Genomic DNA, 22,722 nt, shown 5'->3' on the forward strand with positions numbered 1-22,722 from the left:
TAAAGAATAAAGAAAAAACAAAGAGGAACATAAATATGTACAAGAAAATGGCAATAAATATATACCTATCAATAATCACTTTAAATGTAAATAGATTAAATGTTCCAATCAAAAGACAAAGGGGAGCTGAATGGACAAGAAAGCAAGACCCATAAAAGAAACCCATTTCAGATTGAAAGACATACACAGACTTAAAGTAAAAGGATGGAAAAAGGTACTAGATACCTCATGCAAATGGAAACAAAAAAAGCTGTGGTAATAATACTTTTATCAAACAAAGGCTATAATAAGAGACAAAGAGAGACTTTGCATAATGATTAAGCAATCAATCCAACAGGAGGATGTAACTCTTGTTAAGTATTAATACATCCAAAATAGAAATACCTAAATATATAAAGGAAATAATGATGGACATAAAGGGGAAGAAATAAACAAAATTTTAGACTCACACAAATATAAATCAAGATATACAAACTATATTGTGATATTAGACACATATATTCTAATTTTCCCAAAAGACTGTTTGCAAAAAAATTATTTTAATTTGACAGAAAATTTCAACAGCTGAATAAATGGAGCCCATATGCAAAAGAATTCTCAATTAATATATTGATTTGATTGCTATCAACTTCAACTGGTCTGTCCGACCATGGAGCATCATCCAGTGAGACACTTCCAGCACAAAACTTCCCAAACCACTTCTGACACATTTGATCAGTCACAGCACCCTCTCCATACACTGCACAAATCTTTTTTTGCATTTCAGTTGTGTTTTCACCTTTCTTGCAGTACTTTCTTGATTCATCTCAATCATGTTGTAGAGTGTTACATACTTCCTATATAGCCATCCTATACCATCTAAAAATCTATCCTTTACTTTCCTTTATTAAGTGAATCCTAACTGAAATGTGGATTAAAAGTACTGGGTTGGCCAAAAAGTTCTTTTGGTTTTTCTCCCATAAGATGGCTCTAGTAGCACTTGGTTGTCTTTAACTTCATTTGAAACAATTTGGTTAGATTGTACTGTGACAGCTGTCATATCAGTGTGCATTTAAAAAAATTTATTAAAATTGGTGAATTTTTGTGCAGCCATTTCAACATTGAAGGTAGAAGAAAATGAGCAACATTTTCGGCATATTATGCTTTAGTATTTCAAGAAAGGTAAAAATGCAAGTGAAATGCAAAAAAAGAAAAAAAAAAAGATTTGTGCAGTGTATGGAGAAGGTGCCGAGACTGAACGTGTCAAAAGTAGTATGGGAATTTTCGTGCTGGAGATTTCACGCTGGGCAATGCTCCATGATCAGGTAGACCAGTTGAAGTTGATAGCAATCAAATCGAGACATTAACTGAGAACAATCAACGTTATACTACGTGGGAGACAGCCGACATACTCAAAATATCCAAATCAATAAAGTTATTGGTGTAAATGAAAAATGTGTCTTTTATTTTATGGAAAAAAACCATACGGATTTTTTGGCCAACCCGATATAATTCCTCAGAATGAAATTATGATTTATTCTTTTATACACGGCTAGTCTGGCAAATTAGTTACCTGAACATTTTAAATTCCCTTAAGTATCATTCTTACCTGGAAATTAGACTGAAACACACAGCAGTCAACACTTTTATAATGTCCCTTGAGCATAGTTATTTGTTCTCCTGAGTAAATTGTATAAACAGCAATGGTGCTACCATATGGTACAAAAACAAATTCTGAACTGCAGCCACAGGAGACAGCAAATTTTAATCCTTTTCTACTGTCATTATAAACTTTTCCATAATTCACCTGTGGGATGTAAAATCATAAAGTTACTTATTTCTTAAATCTGAATTAAAAAGACAACAAGGATTAGAAGCATTTACTTAAAATATTTGAATATAATATAAAAAGCACTCTTACATATCTAAAGAAAATGATCAATGTTTTAATATAAAGAAGGGCCAATGACATAAATGTATATTTCATATGAGAGAAATACAAATAGTAAAAAAAGCCACCAAAGCAAAAGTTCACATTCAACCTTGATAGAAATAAAAATGCAAATTAAGGCATCTTTTAAGAATAATTTTCAACCATTTAGGAAAGACTTTAAGAAACCATAAGACAATATGGGTACAAGTGATGTAAACATGTTGGTAGCACTGTAATTTGGTCATTCCTTCTAAAAGACCAAATGGTTTATTATGCAACAAAATACAAAGATAGTCTTTTTCTGAGGGGGGAAAACATTTTTATTTTAAAATATCTTTAATTATGGTAAAATATACATATCAAAATTTGCCATCTTAATCATATTTAAGTGTTCAGCACAGTGACATTAAGTACTTTCACAACTGTGCAATCACCACCATCAATCTGCACAACCCTTGATTTTGCAAAACTGAAACTCTATACCCATTAAACAACAACTATATTCTTATTCCTTGACCTAGTAACTACCCCTGGGAATTTATCTTAGGGAAATAATTGAACAGCAAAAAGCTGTATGCCCAGAGGAATCCAATGCAGCATTAATTGAAATGACAAAATAACTGAGAATATATGTAAATTTCTAACAATGTTACATTAATTCTATAGTTTATATAGCAGTTAAAATCATAATTATGAAAATTATGCTGAAAATAGGGATAAGCGCTAAGTGTAAAAAAACCACAGAAGCCCTGGCTGGTGTAGCTCAGTGGATTGAGTACTGGCCTGTGAAGCAACTTCCCAATATTTTCTATATCCCTTTTCTTGCTTTTCTTCATAGCGTTTACTACATCTACCACATATTTTATTCACCCATCCACCCATCTATTCATCCATCCATCCATCCATCCATCCATTCATTTATTGATGGATGAATGGATGTCTTTCATTCACTCCCTGGAATGTAAGCTCTATGAGGATAAGACTTTTCTATGTTTTCTTTACTGCTGTATAATACTGCCTGGGAAATAGGAAATACTTAATCAATATTTATTAAACAAATAAATAAAATGAGAAAAAGAAGGTGTGATCTAACTAGGAATGGAAGATTCTAAACTGAAATTCACAATGCGTAAGTTTCTAGCCTGAGATATAATGAAGAACCATTTCATAAAGAATATGAAGAATCACTATAAACTGTAAACAATTTTGATCAGATAGTAAAATTAGTATTTAATAATGAAAGTGATACCTAGAGAATATGAAAGAATTAGCTAGAAAGAATGATTAAAGAAAAGGACAGTATTAATATTAATACCCACCTTAAGGTATTAAATAAATGCTTGAACAACCTAAGTGTCCATCAATAGATGAATGGATAAAAAAGCTGTAGTACATACATACAATAGAATATTAGTTGGCCATAAAAAAAGAAATCTTACCATTTGCCACAGTACAGATGAACCTAGAGGGTATTGTGCTTACTGAAATAAGCCAGATAGAGAAAGACAAATAACACATGATTTCATCTAAAGAACTAAATTAATGAACAAGCAAAACAGAAACAGATGCAGAGAAGAGACTGATGATGGCTGCCAGACAGGAGGAGGACTGGAGGACTGGGAGAAAAAGGTGAAGGGATTAAGAAGTACAAATTGGTAGTTACAAAACAGTCACAGGGATGTAAAGTACAGTGTAGGAAATATAGTCGATAATATCATAATTATTAGGTATAGTATCAGGTTGGTACTTGAAATACCACGGGGATCACTTAGTAAAAGTACTTGTATATAATTATCTAATCATTATGCTGTGCATCTGAAACTGATACAAAGTAATACTGAATGTAAACTGTAATTGAAAAAAAGGTAAAATAAATACTTTAAGAAGTCTGGGTATAATGAGCATTATGGTAACAGTAAAATCTAGGGTCAAACTCTGTTGCTTTCTACCTGTGTAAACTCAGGAAAGTTACCTAACCATTTTATGTCTCATTTCCTCATGTGTATAATGACTATTTTAACAAGAACTACCTTGATAGTGTTGATGTGATGATTAAATAAGATCATATATGCTCCGGCACATATATTAAATGTTAATTTTTATTAGCACAGGATCTGGCACATAACTCTCAATAAATATAAAGTAAAATGTCAAATTTTATACCATATGTGACTTATAAACAAAATCCAAAGTAAGTGTTATAGTACATAGAACATACAGTACTGTAATCCTAAAATAAATGTGTTTTCACGGTGCTAGATTCTTATGTAATAATTGATTTCTAGTATTTTTTTAAATTTATGTTATGGTCCTTATCAGGCAAACCAATGGTTTAGTTACCTTATATCATTTGTTCCCAATCTTTTATGCACAGTGGATCAGTAGAGCAATGATTCTGTGCTACGTGGGGAGATTTTGGTGAGGGTGAGGTGGGGTAGGTTACCTTGAGTTGAGAACTACTAGTTCACATAATGGAAAAATGTTATAAAAAGAAAGTTGTGGTTCAGAGTTAAGAAAGAGAGTTAGACAAAAAACAGAGTTAAATCTACAGGAAAAAATCAAGTGGATTATATAGATACATTATTTTATATTCAAAAGGTGGAGGTATTTAAAAATCTCTTACCAGTGTGTTCTCTCCATTGGAACTATTCCAGAGCCTCATTCGATTATCTGTACCAACAGTGAGTAGGTGAAGCCCATCACTTGTAAAACATAAACCATTAACTTTCCCATTATGAGCAGTGTTTGCTACAATGAAACATACAACTCAATTTATCTGTTCTTGGATTCAGCACACATTTAATACTTGCTGATCTACTTATTTAAACATATTAAAGGGCAACTACCTGAATTACTTAAAATACATACGTTGATTATATTTAAAATTAATCATCCCTTTGAATTATTCAAATATGATAAGCTACCATATTTTGTCATGTATAATGTGCACTTTTTTGTCCAAATTTTTGAGGGAAAAATAAGGGTGTGCATTATACACAGGTAGAACCTGAGATATCTTGTACCTGTTCTTGTATTTTGTAATTATGTGTTACATAAAATTTCTTCTACCATAGTATGTTAAAAAATAAATGCTAAAATTCCTTTAAAATACAAAAACCAAGTATCTAAATATAAATACCTAAGAAGTTGAATTAAAAAATTAAAACAAAAGATTTTTTTTTCCTGGACGTTTGGGCCAAACTTGGTTGCATATTAACATGGGAGAGCATTATACACAGCAAAATATGGTACATAAATTAGAACCATAAAAACAGAGGAAAACTGAAAAACTAAAGGGAGAAAACCCTGCCAAATATATCTGTCTTTAAAGAGTAAGCTGGGCTATAAAACTCAATTAAATACATAGATTAACACTAAAATTTTAAATTAAGCACCTTTCAAACTTCTTATATAGTATTTCTATTTTTAATCTAAAAATCAATTCATAGAGTATTAAAAATCAGTACTACTATTTTTTATTAAAAAGCTTTAACAGGGGAAGACAACTGTTTTAGTCTCAATCAAAATTATATTACCTTTAAAATAAACAAGTTTGAGAAAGCATAATTCTTAATAGCCTTATTAATTTCAGTAAAATATTATTTAAAAAATCATAGATTTTACATAGTTCATCTTTATATATTTCTGATCCAGAATTAACTGTGAATCAGAATTTTAATGTACACAAAAATTAAATTCTATTGTAAAACTACAGTGGAGGTATTTTATCTCCTGGATTGCAGCTGACATATTTAACACAACTTGCAAATTTTATTGACACAATGGCCACTAAATGGTACAGTTCCTCTAATTTATTACTTCCTAAGTTGCACCGAATTTGTGTAAGTTGGCATCAATGGAGGAAAAAAAGGTAACAAGTTAATCCAGAAAGGTTTCTGCACTTGAAAATTCAGGGACAGATGAAATGCCATACTTACCTGTATCTTAAAGAAAGACAACCATAATTTATTTATATTAAGAAACTGATTCATTGTGAATGCCTTTCTTAAAAATCACAGTCTGCAACTTGTCAATGTACATTTATTATTTGGTTTCACTCAAGATTTTCAATATAAAAATACAATCATTATTGTATTTCTACATTAGTGTATTCTTCATTACCTGATTCAACAGCTTGTGACTTTTCCCCATTATGCTGATCAAGAGTTATCAGGCATCCTGATGCTCTCCTCACATCCCATAATTTTACTCTACTGTCAGCGCTGAGAAGAAATAAATGTTACACTGGCATATATAGGTAGGATAGTGACTGTACTCTCTTCACCTACCTTTCCATATTATGGCACATAGAGGGCTCAGGGTATTTGTACATTTGGGTTTTTTACAGCAAACATTCAATAGTCAATAGGAGCACAAAGAAAAAAAAATTTTAAAAAGAAACCTGTTTTTAGATCACAAGGACAGAATTCTGCTGCTTTTCATTTTGTTTTTAATGACGTGAATATCTTTCTCCCCAAGGACTAGACAGGTTTAGAGCTTGTACATCCTTACTATTCTTTATTATTCAAATGTTGTCTAGACAATCAAGCAGTTAACTAATTTCCCTTTGCTTCAGGATCCATTTCATGAATTTGGTGATTTTTTTTAAAATGACAAAAATATCAGAACAAAGTGAATAATAAGAACAATGTATTTTTATTTGGTTTCCTGTACTCAAATAATCCTTGCTCAATGTATAAGAATAGAATGTAATGTGTTCTAGAAATTATTCATTTTCATTTTAAAGGAAAAACGATGACCACATATTTTCAGCTTCTAAACTACTGCTAAAAAATATTAATCAGTTCAACTTATGCTTTCATATCCTCACGAAGACCTCAACAATATTCTAATGCATTGGGTTTATCCAGGCCATTTTAATTAGAAAGACCACTGCACTGCATTTTATAAACCTATTCCTCATTAAGAGATAAATCACACACACACACACCCCCCCACACACACACCTCCCCCAACCTGTACATAGGGTTGGCCAAAAAGTTCGTTTAGTTTTCTCCATCAAATGGCTCTAGTAGTACTTAGTTGTAGTTAACTTCATTCAAAACAGTTTTGTTAGATTGTATTGTGACAGCTGTCACATCAGCGTGCATTTAAAAAAGAACATCAAAATTGGTGGATTTCTGTGTAGTCATTTTAATATTGAAGATGGAAGAAAATACACATTTTCGGCAAATTATGCTTTAGTATTTCAAGAGAGGTAAAAATGCAACTGAAATGCAAAATAAGATTTGTGCAGTGTATGGAGAAGGTGCTGGGGCTGATCAAATGTGTAAAAAGTGGTTTGCAAAGTTTCGTGCTGGAGATTTCTCACTGGATGATGTTCCACGGTCAGGCAGACAAGTTGAAGTTGATAGCAATCAAGTCAAGTCATTAACTGAGAATAGCGAATATTATACCATGTGGGAGATAGTCGGCATACTCAAAATATCCAAATCAATAAAATTATTGGTGAAAATGAAAAATGTGTTTTTTATTTTATGGAAAAAACAAATGAACTTTTTGGTCAACCATACACACACATACACACACACACAACACACACATATTTAAAGATTTTATTTATTTATTTCTAGAGAGAGGGAAGGGAGGGATAAAGAGGGAGAGAAACATCAATGTGTGGTTGCCTCTCACACTCCCCCTACTGGGGATTGGCCTGCAACCCTGACATATGCCCTGACTGGGAATTAAACGAGCAACCTTTGGTTTGCAGGCCAGCACTAAATCCACTGAGCCACACCAGCCAGGGATTCATTTCACACATCACCATCAAAGCTAGCCAATTAGAATAGTCAGCAAAAAACTAGCATTTTCTATTCTCAAGTTGGTTTTCTTTCTTTCTAGCTGGGGAAAACATGTGCAATGTGGTAAGTCTGAGGATTTAAGTCTCTTCTGAAAAACAGATCAGATTTAGAGATATGTGACTCCTAACACTGATTACTAAATTCATTCTGGTACTGATTTAAATTCCTAGGGTACTCTAAGAGCCAAATGTCTCTTAGCTTTCCTGTGATTTGAGGAAAACCTAGCCAGGCAGAAGCAATGTAAATTCACCCTAACATGGACGCACAAGCGGAACCAAGCTCCTCACCATCACACCTCTTTAGCCAGCCTCTTAAGGCTGCATTTTAGACCTTGTTCTACTTCAGAAATTTTAAGTTTCAACATAACATTCTGCAAACTATTAACAAAGAGTCTTTGGGGACCAAACTGTGACAGAGAGGGAGGGCTAGAAGCTTTACAAAAATCCAGACACATATCTTTGATAAACTAACTGAATAACTTTCGTAATAATTCTTCTTCAAAAAAAAGTTTATTAAAATGTCTATATCAAAAACTGTGACAACTACTTCCTATCCCTTCAGCTTTTTAATTTTCTTACTCTCACACACATACTTCTATCTCACGGGGTCCTTGATCCCCTTCCAAAAGCCTTTTTGAGATTTTATTTCCTTCCTTATACCCATGACTTTAACAATTTTCACACAACTGTTAAGTCTATGTCATTTCATGTTTTGATTTCTGTGGCTTAGTACGGCTGTCGTCTATACCTTCAACTAAGAACACAACACTGCCCAGCATTTTTATGTGCCTCTAACAAGATCTCTCGCCCAATTGATAAAACTGTTAACCCAAAGCTTTCCTACTTTCCTTTAAAATGGTTATCCCCATTCCAGTATTTTCAATAGATGGCATGAAGTTCTATTCCACTAAAAAACAATAAAGGTCATTAGGTTTGCATTTCTTGAACTCTCTGCAAAGCCACAAATTTAACTGGATTCATGTCTACCTTTTCCTCCAGGCATTTAGTCTCACAGTGCCCTTCATGTGTCAAATCAAGTGTCACCCTTCTACCTGGACCCTTGATACCACCCTCTTCCATCTGTTTAAGGTCTTGAGGTGACAACTATTCCTTCCATTTCTTATCTTCACTAATTCTTCTCTACTGACATTTTCTTCTCAGCATTTAAATAGGCAAGACACTTCCCTCCAGGAAATAAAACCCCCCACCCCCTGGTCCTCTCAGAGTTAAGTGCTTCTGCTCTCTTTTCGCATATTACACCTCTCAGAGATGTACTCATTAAAGCATTTTTCAGTATGTTCTGTAATCACTGACTTTGTTTTGACTACTCCGCATAGACTGTGTCTTGCGTATATGCCTTGGTTAACTCTGTGTCCCTAGCACAATGTTTGGCACACGGTAGGCAGGCGTTAAATATTAGTAAATTGAATCAATGAATTGACAGATGTGTTGAATCAGATTCAAAATAATTCTGGGTTAAAGAAAAGTAATATAAAGCCACCGTTTTTATATGAATAGTGCTATACTTTTATAAGCAAAATAGACACAACACAGTTGTATTACTGTTTTTCAAGCAGTACTAGATTTACATTACTACATAAATTCTCTAGTTTTCTCTATTTTAAAAGGTGAGCACCTTCAAGAAGCATAATGAAGATCAGAATTATGATGCAAAGGAAGATTCCTTTTGGTGTTTAAATTAATTAAAATCTGTAACTCAATTATTTTATTTTTAAGGACCCAATTAATAACTAAACATGCATCTTACATAAATGTTGCCTTTCAAAAATCTTTTTCTTAATTATTAACTTCAAAAACAAATAACCTGCAATTTACCTTGCAGTTGCCAAGATATATTCATAACGTGGTGACCAGGAAACTGCCAATACTTCTTGTCTGTGACCTGCAAATACAACCGTATGAAAAACCTTGCAGAATATTTGAAAATTCAAAAGATACAGTGCAATTATTTTTTTTGATTCTAAAGAAAGTGAAAACTAAATATTAAAGATAAATTGATATTATTATTTCACTTTTACAATAATCTGTTTAAATATTAATGTGAAGTCTATGAGGCATTTCTCACACATGGTAATTATAAAAGGCCTGGTTTTGCTTTGGGAAGAACAGGCAGAGCAAGAGATTCTTTCTTTATAAATATAGCTGTTGGCCTAATAACTTAACCCATCAATTAGTGATAGATCTCACTTATTTATCTCTACAGCAAAAGCCAATGCAACAAACCATACAAGATAAACATTCTAAAAAGTAAAAATGTTTTCTAACTTTTCAGAAAGTTTTAAAATGAAAAATTATTTTAATTCATGATTATAAAAAAACTTATATAAAAATTATTTTTAAAAAGCACAAGTGCTAAGTTCACAGGATAAATGATGTTCAGCATCTTAATTCACTTTTACCTAACTGAACTATTCAAATCAGTTCTTTTAATCTACCTAGCTTATATCAAATAAAAATTTATGATAATATAAAACAAATGTCATCTATTTCACCAAATTTTCCTTATATATTTATTGTTTCTCTGAGATGAATAAAGATGTTATATTTCTGAATTACATCCCATCTTTTCATTGTTTAGAATTAGATGATCTAATACTGATAAAAAGTAGCAAAAATAATTTAAATTAACTTTACCAAAGTATTATTTCAATATCTTTTTTAAAAATATTTTTACTGAAAAAAAAGCACTTAAATATTAAGAATCTTTACTCAGACAGAACAAGATTAGGCAATGTTCATGAGACAAATGTACTCATGTAAGTTTCATAAGGATTTTATTTTTTCACATGTAGAAATAACACAAGGTTTGGAGTTAGACCTTCCATAACATTTGAGCTCCCCCTATGGCTACTGTTCATGTAAATGTCTCCTCAATAATTCAGTCTTATAAGGATAATGCACAGAAGGATCTTTATTTTCCTGTTGACTTTTAACAACCACCACAAAATACATCAGTCATGTCACTTACAAAGGATACATTGTTAGTAATGTTTCTTTTTATTGAATGGTTTACTCAAAGTAATTGTTGTTACAAATAAAAAATACCCTGTAGAATGTGGCAACAGGATCCAGACTTTAAGTCACAAAGCTGTACTTTGGGCCCTCTAGTACCAACTGTAAAACAAAAATAAAAATGGTTCAAGATAATTTTATTATAAATAATCATCAAAAGGAAATAAACTTCCGTTATGAATTACGACATTCTCACTGCATCCATGAAGAAATATGAAAATGTATTCTAAAAATACACTTCAAATTGTTTTTAATGTTTATAATTAGACAACTTATTTTAATGGTAATTATATTTTAGTACTAAAATAACTCTATTATTGCATTTTTTTAACATTTAATTCAGAAATAATTATATTTGTTTACAGAAAGTTGCAAAGATAGTATGGAGAGGCCCTTGTTTACCCTTTAATCAAGTTCCTCCAATGGTTATATGTTAGGTAACTATAGTACAATATCAAATCCAGTAAATTTGTATTTGTACAATGTGGTAAGAATTCCATGCTATTTTATCACCTTCAATTATTTTATTTTACTAGCTTAGGTTTTCCATGATAATGAAATACTTCCAATCACTAGTATTGATTCACAGAAACTCTGGACACAGAAAGAGTGGACCTCAAAGGCAATTTTATGCCCAGCTCTTCTCTACAGATGAAGGAGCTGACTGATGTCCCAAGGTGAGAAGATTCATGCAGTGCCAGAAAATCTTGAAATCATAGGGACCTGAGCCCTGATGCCAGAAAAACATTTTTTCTTCCACATATGTGAAAATTTTGTTGCAGGTACTTTCATAAAAATGGATGTTTACTTTGAATCACACAACTTTAGAGAAAAGGAAGTAATGTCCTCATTTTATTGTGTCAAAATGAAAAAGTTGTCAAATTTTGTTGATGTAAAATCTTTGAACCTTTGAATCATGTAAAATAAGTAATTCTTTGGGAACAGAAATGTACCTTCTTGATTACCCTTTGATTCCTACCCATTAGCACAATTGCTTGACTTTCACAATTTCTGTTAAACTGAATATAAATAGTAACATGCGCTTAAGTCTTCTTTAAAAAAGAATTTTGTTCGTCATCTAGGTTAAAAAATCTAAATTAGATGTAGCTTGATGTAAAAAGGGAGAAAGTTTTCAAAATGTTACAGAACAAAAGAATACATGTACAAACCTGCTACCAAACAGTGCTTGGTGGCGACTGGAGACATATGATGACTATAAACTGTTTCTTCAAAATTAAATACATCTGCAGTCTGATAATCAAAAGACATTTAAAAAATGTAAGGTCTAGTTACAGTCACAAATGCAACAAATCTTCTATTTACTTATTTTCACATTGTTAGCAATTTTTAAATTGACTGCTAGCAATTTATTTGATAAACACAGGAATGTTAATACCCTCCAAAACCTGATCATTTTAAATCCTATGTTATTTATAACATTTTTCTTCCTCTTGTGAGAAAAATAGTTTTTCTCTAATAAATCACAGAGATTAAGATTAAAGACAACCTCCTGGCTCATCATCTTCCTCTCTACTCCATTTCGGGACTTCGGCATCCACATAGATGATCCAGCCAGTACTCTGCCCCTTAGTTTCATACAACCTTGACTGCCACACCCAGGACACTCTCACCATCTCCTTTAAAATCATACATGTCAGTTATTTGTGACTACAATCACCTGTCATCCATTTTCAGCTTGCTTTTCCCCATCTACTTCCAGGACATCCAAATGAAGCCTAGAACGGCTATCAGCACTTTCCCTTCTTGATCTTGGATTCCAAGGTCATAGTTCAACTGCTGACATCTTCAATCTTTTGTAGCTATTCTTGCACTAGTCAAGACCTCAAGCCTAGATGACTCCAAATGTCTGTGCACCTTCTGTGCACCTACACTCAGGCTGATCCACACCTGAGGTCAGCAAACATTTTCCATAAAGGGTCAGACTGTAAATATTTTAAGCTCTGATGACCAACTACTCATTTCTGACATTGGTGCATCAAAGTGGAAACAGGCAACAAATGAACATGTCTGTGTTCCAATAACACTTTATTTACAAAAAGAGGCTATGAGCCAAACTTGGCCTATGGGCTGCAGTTAGCTGACTTCTGTCTTATCCCAGTGAAGTAAGCTTTATAATAGGGCAGACTGGTTATCACCATAAAAGATCATTAATCTTCAACAGAGCTTTCAGTGTTGACTGCCACCGTATAATAATTTACTAGTATCCTCTGCAATATTTGCAGCTATTTCAAACTTTCTGCACTCTCCACAAACATCTCTACTTGATCACAACAGGGGGATCTGATCTTTTATTCCAAAGAGAAAACAAAGCCAATCAACAATTCTTTTAATGTCTTATCAACAAACTTACAAACATAGTTGCTTGCACTTATGCTTTTTCCTTCACTCCTGTTATGGAAAAATGATCCCTCCTCATATTTAAAGGAAATGTATTCAGATCCCCATTAGCATTGTCAGAAGCCTCACCCTACACCTTATCTCCTCTATATCCCAAATATCTATACCCTCTCCCTCCATACAGACTCGTTCACATCAGCACTAAAAAAATGTTCAAGTCTCTTTCATCTTAATAGCACCGCCTCCCACAGACAGACAGACAGACAGACAGACACACACACATACAACCTTTCACCCAAATTCCTCCTTTTTTTTTTTTTTTTTTACATAAATAGAAAAGTCCTACAATTTGTTTGGAACCACAAATGACCCTGAATAGCCAGAGGAGTCTTGAGACAGAAAAACAAAGCTGAAGGAGTCACATTTCCTGATTTCAAACTAAATTACAAAACAGTAATCAAAACAGTATGGTGTTAGCATAAAAGCAGACACACAAATCAAAGTAACAGAATAGAAAGCTCAGAAATAAATCCAGGCATACATGCTCAATTAATTCACAATTAAGGAAAATCTCTTCAATAAATGGTGTGGAAAAAACTAGATAACCACATGCAAAAAAGAAAAGAAGCTGAACCACTATCTTATACCATGCATGTAAATTAACTCAAAATGAATTAAAGACTTGAATTTAAGACCTGAAACCATACAAATCCTAAAAGAAAACACAGGGATAAGCTTTTGATAAAACCAAAAAACCTCTGCACAGCCAAGGAAACCATCAACAAAATGAAAAGACAATCTACAGAATTGGAGGTAATATTTTAAACCATGTATCTAATATTGGGCTAATACCTAAAATATATAAAGAACTCATTCAATTCAATAGCAACCCCCCCCGCCCCCGCAAAAGAATCCAATAATAAAAGGGGAGAAGAACTAAATATTTTTCCAAAGAAGATATATAAATGGCCAACAGGTACATGAAAAGATGCTCAACATCCCTAAGCAACAGGGAAATGCGAATCAAAACCACACTGAGATATCACCTCACACCTTTTAGATAATAATGTTATTATAAAAAAGACAAGAAGTAACAAATGTTGGCGGGAATGTGGAAGAGAACCCTTGTACACTATTGGTGTAGCCACTATGGAAAACAGTATGGAGGTTCCTCAAAAACTTAAAAATAGAACTACCATATGATCCAGCAATTCCACTTCAGGATATTCATCCAAAGAAAATGAACGCACTAATTTGAAAAGATATATGTGATCCCATGTTCACTGCAGCTTTATTTTATATATATTATTTATTATATATTATGCATATATAGTTTTATATATAATATATATTTTATAGATATATATTTTTTATTTTATATATATGAATGTTATTCAGCTATGAGAAAGGAGATCCTGTCATTTGTGACAACATGGATGGACCTTGAGGGAGTTATACTAAGTGAAGTAAGTCAGAGAAGAGAAAAGCAAATACCAGCTGATCTCTTTTATAGGTGGAATTTAAAAAAGCCAAATGCATAGGAACAGAATGAAGTGGTGGTTACCGGGGGCTCATAAATGGGAGATAGGGGAGACGCTGGTCATAGGATACAAAATTTCAGTTGTAAGACTAAGAGAAGGAAAATGTTGCCTAGGGAAGAGGACTTGAGGCAGGGAGTACAACACAATCAAGATATGATCAAAGGCAAAAGGAAATCGGTTTAGTGGCATCAAGGCATTTATGCAAAAAAGGTAGAAGCTAAAGTTGAGGGACTAGGAGGTGAGACTATGGAAACCTTACAATGTCAGGCTGAATTTAGACAATGGAAGTCACTAGTAGATTTGGATAAAGCCAGGATGAAACAGCTCTATAATAAGATTAATTCTAGGGTAGAACTTAAGATGGAAAATGTGGGAAGAAAAATGCAGGGGAACCAGCTGGCAGTTTTTAGCAGTAGTCTAGATATATGGGGATGGTGAGGGAAATAGAAAAGAGAAATAATGAGAACTTGAGGGAAGATTGCAAAGATTTGAGTACTAAATGGATGTGATTAGTAATCAGTTAGCAACAAATTAAGGAGTTGACACTACATTCAAGTAAGAGATGTTCTGTAGACAGGGAGAAAAATACGGGACTAGAGCTCAGGAAAAAGATTAACACCTGAAATATAAATTTGACCAAATATCATGAAAACTATTATCTACTGTTGACCTTTACTAAGCTAAAAATACTAATAACTTCCTTTTCCTTTAAGTTGTAAGTCAATAGGAGATAAATCCAATTTTCTTCCTTAGATCACAAGACCATAGTAGTTTTAATTAATAACAATAATAATAGCTTATGGTTTTTGAGGACTTATTATATGCTAGGCATTGATCTAGTTTCTTTACATATATGTTGACCTATTTTGTCTTAACTATTCTATAAGATAAAATCATTACCCACATTGACAGAAGAGGAAACAAACACAGAGAGGTTCAGACACTTGCCCAATGTTATACAGCTAGCTGGGAGCAAACCCAAGATACGAGTTCAAACAATCTAACTCTCCTTAACCACTATACTGCTTTAACATTATTACATGACATCTTAGCAAATAATCACACCAACATGGTTTAGGATTAAATTCTCCTTCATCCAACAGAGTCATTTGGAAAAGTTTTAATATACTTACTCGTAGTGTATTTGTATCCCATACTTTCAGGGTTTTATCAAATGAACTTGATGTGAACATGCCCGTGTCATGAGGATACCACTGAACAGTCTCCACACTATATTTGTGAACATCAGGATGATTTCTACAAAACAGCAACCAAAATTTAGACATAACTGACTTACATGAGTTTGAAACTTATACTATATTAACAAATAGCAGTTTCAGGAAGGATGATATGAATGGGCAAATCTAGATCACATGCCTGTGCCTAGGTGTCCAGGGAAAGAGAATGTTCAGGGACCTCTAGTTCCAGGCTTCCCTAGTGTGACGTTAAGGCCATTAGAATGAGAGACTTCATATTTCTGTATGGTAACCTGATCAACCAGCTACACTGGACCTATTTATGGTGGGGGCAGTGATTTTTCCTTACTGGAAGATACACCTATTCTGGTTTTGGATTTGCTCTTCCCAATACTATTTTATCAGCACTATCATTCTTAGAATTGTTGAATGCCTCACATATTTCCAGGGTACCCCATGTGATATTGCTTCTGATCAAGGAACTCACTTTACGGCAATAAAAGTAATGCCCATGGGATTCACCACTCTTAGGTAACCCATCACCCACAAAAGCATGGTCTGCTGATATCAGCTACAATACACCACCTCGTGAGGGTGACATGCAGTCCTGAAGGATGCAGTCTATGCTCTGAACGAGTGCTAAACACAGTGTCGCTTTACTGAATCTTAAGTCAAACAAACTGGCTGTTAAGAAACACAGGATAATGGAGGGACATTTGAACACTTGCTGGATATTTCGTATCAGGATTAATGTGTATGAGAGATAATGATGCTGTGGGTTATGATGATAAAGTCCTTATCGTTTAGAGATACAAATAATTATGAATAAATTATTCTGGATTTGCTTTAAAATAATCCTCAAAGTGGGTGTGGGGGATAGAGATGAAATGAGATTAGTTATGATTGATAGTTGTTAAGCTGGGTGATTGGGTACATAGCTCATTATACTACTCTCTATTTTTGTATATGTTTCCATAAGATAAAAGTTAACAGAAGACTACTGCAACTGTGTGAAGGTATGACTATCATGAGTTCCAGTTACTTAAAGTGAAGGATTGGATCACAATACAGGGTAAGGACCTTGAACACTTGTGGTGCTACCTGAAAAATGAGAACATGAAGAAGGAAAGTCTGAAGTGCCAGTTCTGGCCTTGACAGGGGCAAAAAAAGGACTATGGTGCCTACCCATATTTTCTTTCATATATATATATGAAAGAAATATATATGTATATATATTTCAATTAATTAAACTTTCCCTTTCTTTCCTCTCTTACCTCCATTAGTTTATATAGGTTAACTATACAAGTGAGTTCATAGGTTGCATCAATACTGATAAAAGATCATGTAAAACTAGAGAAAAAATGAACATTATCTTGAATTGGATCTGGGTGTAGTAACTAAATAGACTTTTGGTGATCACTCTTTGAGGAACAGGATGATACATTTTGGTTGTATAGTGGGTATCTGCATTAGGTTAGGCTGGAACTACCCCTGCCCCACCCCTCAAAAAAGGAAGGGTAAGCATGGGAAGAAAATTGTATATAGATGTTGCACAGCCAAAAGGATGGATTGCAGTGGATATGTGCCCTTTCCTGGGCTGCTGAGCATACAAACTCCCTCTGTTAGAGGGAAATACCCTTTGTTTTATTGAAAGACAGAACCCTGTCTTTTGTCACAGGAAGCAAGGGACTCCAGATATTCTCTTTCCCTTCCCCCTTGGCAGCAAGGGCACGGACATGTGTCCTGGGCTTCATCAATCTTGCCCAGGACTCTAAAACTCTAGCTAGGAATGCAGACACTATTGATAGTTAGCAACTATCCATAGCTGTGGAATTGAGAGTCTGTGTTGGTGACACATAGTAGAAACTAAATTTCTCCTGTGTTGTAACCCTGACTGTGTTCTCTATCCTAGTTCCTCTTGCTTTTGCTCATTTTCTACATTTCCTGCCAGTTATGAGATATTACCATATTTTGCCAAGTAAAATGTGCACTTCTTTGCCCAAATTTTTGAAAGAAGAATAAGGATGTGCATTATACATAGGTAGTACTAATTCTGTATCTATATAAATGTTTTTCATTCTTTTATTTATGCTTATGCATTAAAAGTGTAACTCTAGAAAGCAATAACAATATCCATATACAAAATGATACTCTGGAATACAATAATCAGTTTTGTTGCACTTATGATGAACTTGCAACAAAAGCAGTTTCAGCCAAGGATTCAACAAATAAAATGAAGAGAGACGTATTGTTATCTACAGAGTAAGATGGATGATGTCGATTCTTAACCACTTGACAAGATAGATGATGCCAAAAAATTGAATTAAAAAATTAAAATGAAAGATTATTTTCTGAAAGTTTGGGCCAAAAACATGGGTGCACATTATACATGGGAGCATATTATACGTAGCAAAATACAGTGATTATCTTTCCAATTTTTTAAACCAATTTTTCAATAAAGTTCTGCTTAAGATAAGCAGAATTAAGTTCTGCTTGATCCTAAGAATCTTATCTAGAGATTTTTGTTCTAAATAAAAACAAATCTTTAATGTAGTGATCACAAATAAAAGCTAATTTATATTTTAGATTTAATAGGACAAAATATTATATTATTCCCTTACTATATATTATTTGTTATTCTTATTCACATTTAATAAGAATTTTAGTAGAGGAAAGGAATCTTTCTGGTGGAAAAAAGTTAAGTAAAGACAAAATAAATATCAGGAAATAGTGCAAGCCACATTAACTCAATAACAATTTTTACTCACTGTTTAGAGTTAGTTTATAAAGACTTTGAATGTAAATATTCTACTTTGATTCATTTTGTAAAGAAGCTCACTATATACCCATTTACATTCAAAGTCATACTTTTAAAGACAGAGTTTGAATACAAGAAGAAAGCCATCGTAAAGCAAAAGACTGATGCACTAAGCATTTACTTGTATTTACACACCAGAAAAGCAGATCATAGTCCTTCATGGAATAACATTATATAGCATGTGGTATATATAAGAATACTATTTTGCTATATTAAAATTAAACAATGTTAAATGTTAGGTAAGATAAAATAAGACAAAAAGGAATTTAATTAATATGACTGTCTTACACTTAAGAATTTTTTTTTTTTTTTTTTTGGTGGGAGTGAAGAGTGTAAAATGATACAAGCCTCTTAGAATGCACATTTTAAAGTATTTGAGGTGGTATCTTGCTTCATACAAAGTTTCTCTATATTTCTATTCACACAGTGGCTTTTCAGTTTCCAGTGTGCTTTTAGTAAAAGAGAATTTCATTTATTTCTCACAGAAAACTTGTAGGAATAATCTGAGGCTCAGGGAAATATTTCCCAAATCCTTATTTCCAAAGTGAAGCACCAGAGCCAAGAAATGATCATAAATCTCCTCACAAACAATCCAGGGACTTACACACCTATTCTAATGCCTTGGGTACAGCTTTAATACAGCGTGGTTGTTTATAGTAATGTTCATGATGTTTTTCCTCTTAAAAGCATTTCTCAACACCTATTCCTTCTGTAAATTCACAGGTCTGCTCAACATAAGATCATATACAAGTGACGAAAATTAAGTGACCATTATGCGCAAATCACAACAAAGTCACAAAACATTTAATTAAAGACAAAAACAATTTCTACAAGACTGGAAAGAGAGTAAAGAACAGTCAGAAAACTCAAGACAAAGAGAGGTATGTTTTTAAGTTAGAAAGATTGGAGTAAGTAATTAGAAAGGTAAGAGGGCTGTGTGTGCGTGTGTGTCTGTTTGGTGAGAGACTGCCAGTATATTTATTGCTTCTAGACATTAATCTTTTTGTTCTATTAATATGAGCTGAAAAACTATTTGTGTTTATAACTAGCTGAAATACTCATAAAGGCATCTTATACTGAATAGTACTAAAAATAGGTCACTGAGATGTGCTATGTAGGTGTGGGGGAAGCACACAATCAAAAGTTTTAAAATAAAATCCTTTCGAAAACTGATGCCAAAGTTGTTTTGGAAAAGTCACATTAAAAACAGCTACACTTGTCTTTCGCCCCCTGGCTTATTCTGCTTAGTGACAAATACCATATGATCTCACCTGTAAGTGGAACCTAACCAACAAAACAAACAAGCAAGGAAAATATAACCAGCAACACTGAAAGAAAAAAGAAACCAACCGAGTCAAGAGGGAAGGAGAGAGGGGTGGGTGGGGAAAGGGAAGAGAAGGGTAGGGTCAAGGAATGTGTATAAAGGACCAGAGGACAAAGCCAAAGTGGGGAAGAACTGAGGGAGGGAGGTGGGGGAGGGGGGAGGGGAAAGCGGTGGCGGGAAGGTGGAGACAAATGTATTTGAACAAAAAATAAAAATTAAAAAAAAGAGAGCTACACTTGAATTTCAGTTATTATTTTTAAGAAAATGTCAAAGGATATACATGTAAATATAGTATGTGAACAAGTTGCTTAAGATATTCATATAACTGTTATTTTTATAGTTTGTTTTAGATGCAAAAAAAAGCTCAACTATTTATAAATTCATGAATTACATTTTTAATACACACCTGTCAACAGAACACAGTGCTTTACATGTGTAATAAGGTTGTCTGCTGTAGTTCTCAAGATCATAAAGAACAATCACACCATCTGAACCACCTGATAACATGCTAATAATAAAAAAGTTAACATTAATTTATCACTTTATGTAGTTCATTTATTTATAATTACATATTTCTTAAAATTATTGATCTTTAAACATCCAAATGTATTATGCCCACAAATACCAAGTGAAAATTAATATAGACTTCAATAAACTAAATTTTCTTAATCTAACATTTGTAGAATATGGAAATATTCATTATATGATCATTTAAAATTTACTTTCGTGATACCAAAAAAAAAGGATAGTAGGAACACAATGGCAAAAGATATTTCTTACTAGAAAGTAAAATATTGCATAGTAATTTTAATTGTCCTAACTATAATTGTGCTAAATAAAGATGGAATCACACAGACCAGCTATTATTACTGATGCCAGCCAGCTCTCTGACCTGGGCAAATTACTTCACCTGTATCAGCATTAAACAGTTTAGATAAAGGGGGACAGTTTCATCTAAATCATAAAGTTGATGTAAATATAAAAGTAACATGCAAAGTGTCTTTACAGTGCTTGGCAAAAAACAAGGGATCGATAAATGTTAAATTCTTTCTGTTATAAACGTTTTTACTCAATTCATTCAATTTTGAGACCAGCAATATGCTAAGCACTCTGCTAACACAGCTGTGGACAGGCATGGTTCCTGTCTTCTCAGAGTTCAGAATCTAGTAAGGAACTGATGGACCTATGAATTTATATATCAATAAAAGTATTGCTATTTGCTAATATTATTGGTCACTGTCAATCCTCATATTGCTGTCTCTCTATTCATACTGGTTCTCTGATGTTATTCTCTGGTGGGTTCCTAAGAAAGGGCAAATCAGAACAATATTCCATGAATTCTTGTACGTTATTGACAATTTGTCCTTTTGTACTTGAAAATCTGACTGGATATAAAATCTTTGACTCACATTTTATTTCCTTAAACATTGTAGATAAGAAACTTCATTTCTTTGCATAAAGCCCAACATAAAAGTCTGCTTCCAATGATTTTCTTTCCCTTACATGCAATTTCAGATCTTATTTATTCCAGATAAGTTTTCTTGAGTTATAATTTTAATATTCTTCTGTTCTCTTCCTTTGGTTCACTTCTCTGGAAACTCCTTTTATATGTATGGTGGATCTCCTTTGCCTATCATCTACATGTGTTCTTATCTCTTAAATCCTTTTCCTTTCTCCATTTCTTTTTGATTTAAATTTTTTCCTTCTTTCCACCTTCAGCTAAGGCATTATCTTTTATATTTATTTGCTTGTGTTTTTTATGCTTTAGTCTTCATTTCTGAAACATTTTTATTTTATTTCTAACTTTTTCTTGAGTTAATAATCTCATTTCTGGCTTTTTAAATTATAACTTACGGTATTCTTTCACATATTGTATCTTTTAAACAGGACTTTTAGTTGGTTTTCAATATTAGGTTGCAGTTCTCATATACTTTGTTGGCATATCTTTCTTCACAACTTTGTGGTCTATAGGGGCTTTACTCTGCTTACTCTCTTTGTTCTTATAGTAATTTGACTTTAATCCCATTCTTTTGCTTATTTTTACATATCATTAATTTTCTTAAGCTTTCAGAAGGGAGGCTTGGTTTAGAATAGTTACATTTTATGTCTCTAGAACATTTTCTTCTTTTTTGTAAGATTTTCAAAATATGGCAGCTTACTTGCCAAGATTTCATGGTTCTGTTCACCTCCCCAATTTTGATCTGGGCCATCCTTTTCCTTTGTTTTATTATCCCTATATTATTTAATTTGTATTCTTTCCCAAGTAGTTTTTCTTCAGTGTAGGGTTCTGTCCAAGAGGGGATCTTTAGTTGTTTAGCTGGAGAGATTAAGGCCCAGACTGCTCCAGTCCCACAGGTCTTACTGTGAGCCCCTTGAATAATGAGAATCTGCCATCCTCTCCCAGTTTCAGCTGCTCTAGTCAAACTTGATGAGCTTTCAATTAACTGTTGGTCATTTTTCGAGTTATCAGGTCAATCTGATGCCTGATTGCTTTTAATTGCCGTTCCTGATATAGATGCTGATACTAGATCTTACATACTAGTACAAACTCTTTATCTTGCTGTGAAACAGTTACAAAGGGTTCATGAACTAGCAGCATGTCTGACTTACAGATTTGCTTTAAGGAAAATTCAGTATCAATCTGTAGAACAATTAGGTTAATTTAAAAGTAGTTCTTCTAATTTCTTTGCTCAAATAGTTCTAAAGTCCAACTGATAAG

General features: G+C 33.2%; 1 protein-coding gene across 1 annotated transcript in view; it reads right to left on the bottom strand.

The window, feature by feature from the left end:
• Positions 1–22,722, bottom strand: part of ERCC8 (ERCC excision repair 8, CSA ubiquitin ligase complex subunit) — a 38,215-nt gene that overhangs the window by 10,787 nt on the left and 4,706 nt on the right. Inside the window, exons 3-10 of the mRNA XM_054578382.1 lie at positions 20,410–20,511; positions 15,799–15,922; positions 11,936–12,017; positions 10,800–10,868; positions 9,570–9,636; positions 6,035–6,135; positions 4,536–4,660; positions 1,589–1,786 (exon numbers count right to left, since the gene is read on the bottom strand). Of these exons, the coding sequence (XP_054434357.1) occupies positions 1,589–1,786; positions 4,536–4,660; positions 6,035–6,135; positions 9,570–9,636; positions 10,800–10,868; positions 11,936–12,017; positions 15,799–15,922; positions 20,410–20,511 (868 nt within the window). The remainder of the gene's footprint in view (positions 1–1,588; positions 1,787–4,535; positions 4,661–6,034; positions 6,136–9,569; positions 9,637–10,799; positions 10,869–11,935; positions 12,018–15,798; positions 15,923–20,409; positions 20,512–22,722) is intronic.

This window comes from Pteronotus mesoamericanus, unplaced genomic scaffold (assembly GCF_021234165.1).
Source record: "Pteronotus mesoamericanus isolate MK-2021 breed Mesoamerican mustached bat unplaced genomic scaffold, CSHL_Meso_final contig_50, whole genome shotgun sequence".
Taxonomy (NCBI): domain Eukaryota; kingdom Metazoa; phylum Chordata; class Mammalia; order Chiroptera; family Mormoopidae; genus Pteronotus; species Pteronotus mesoamericanus.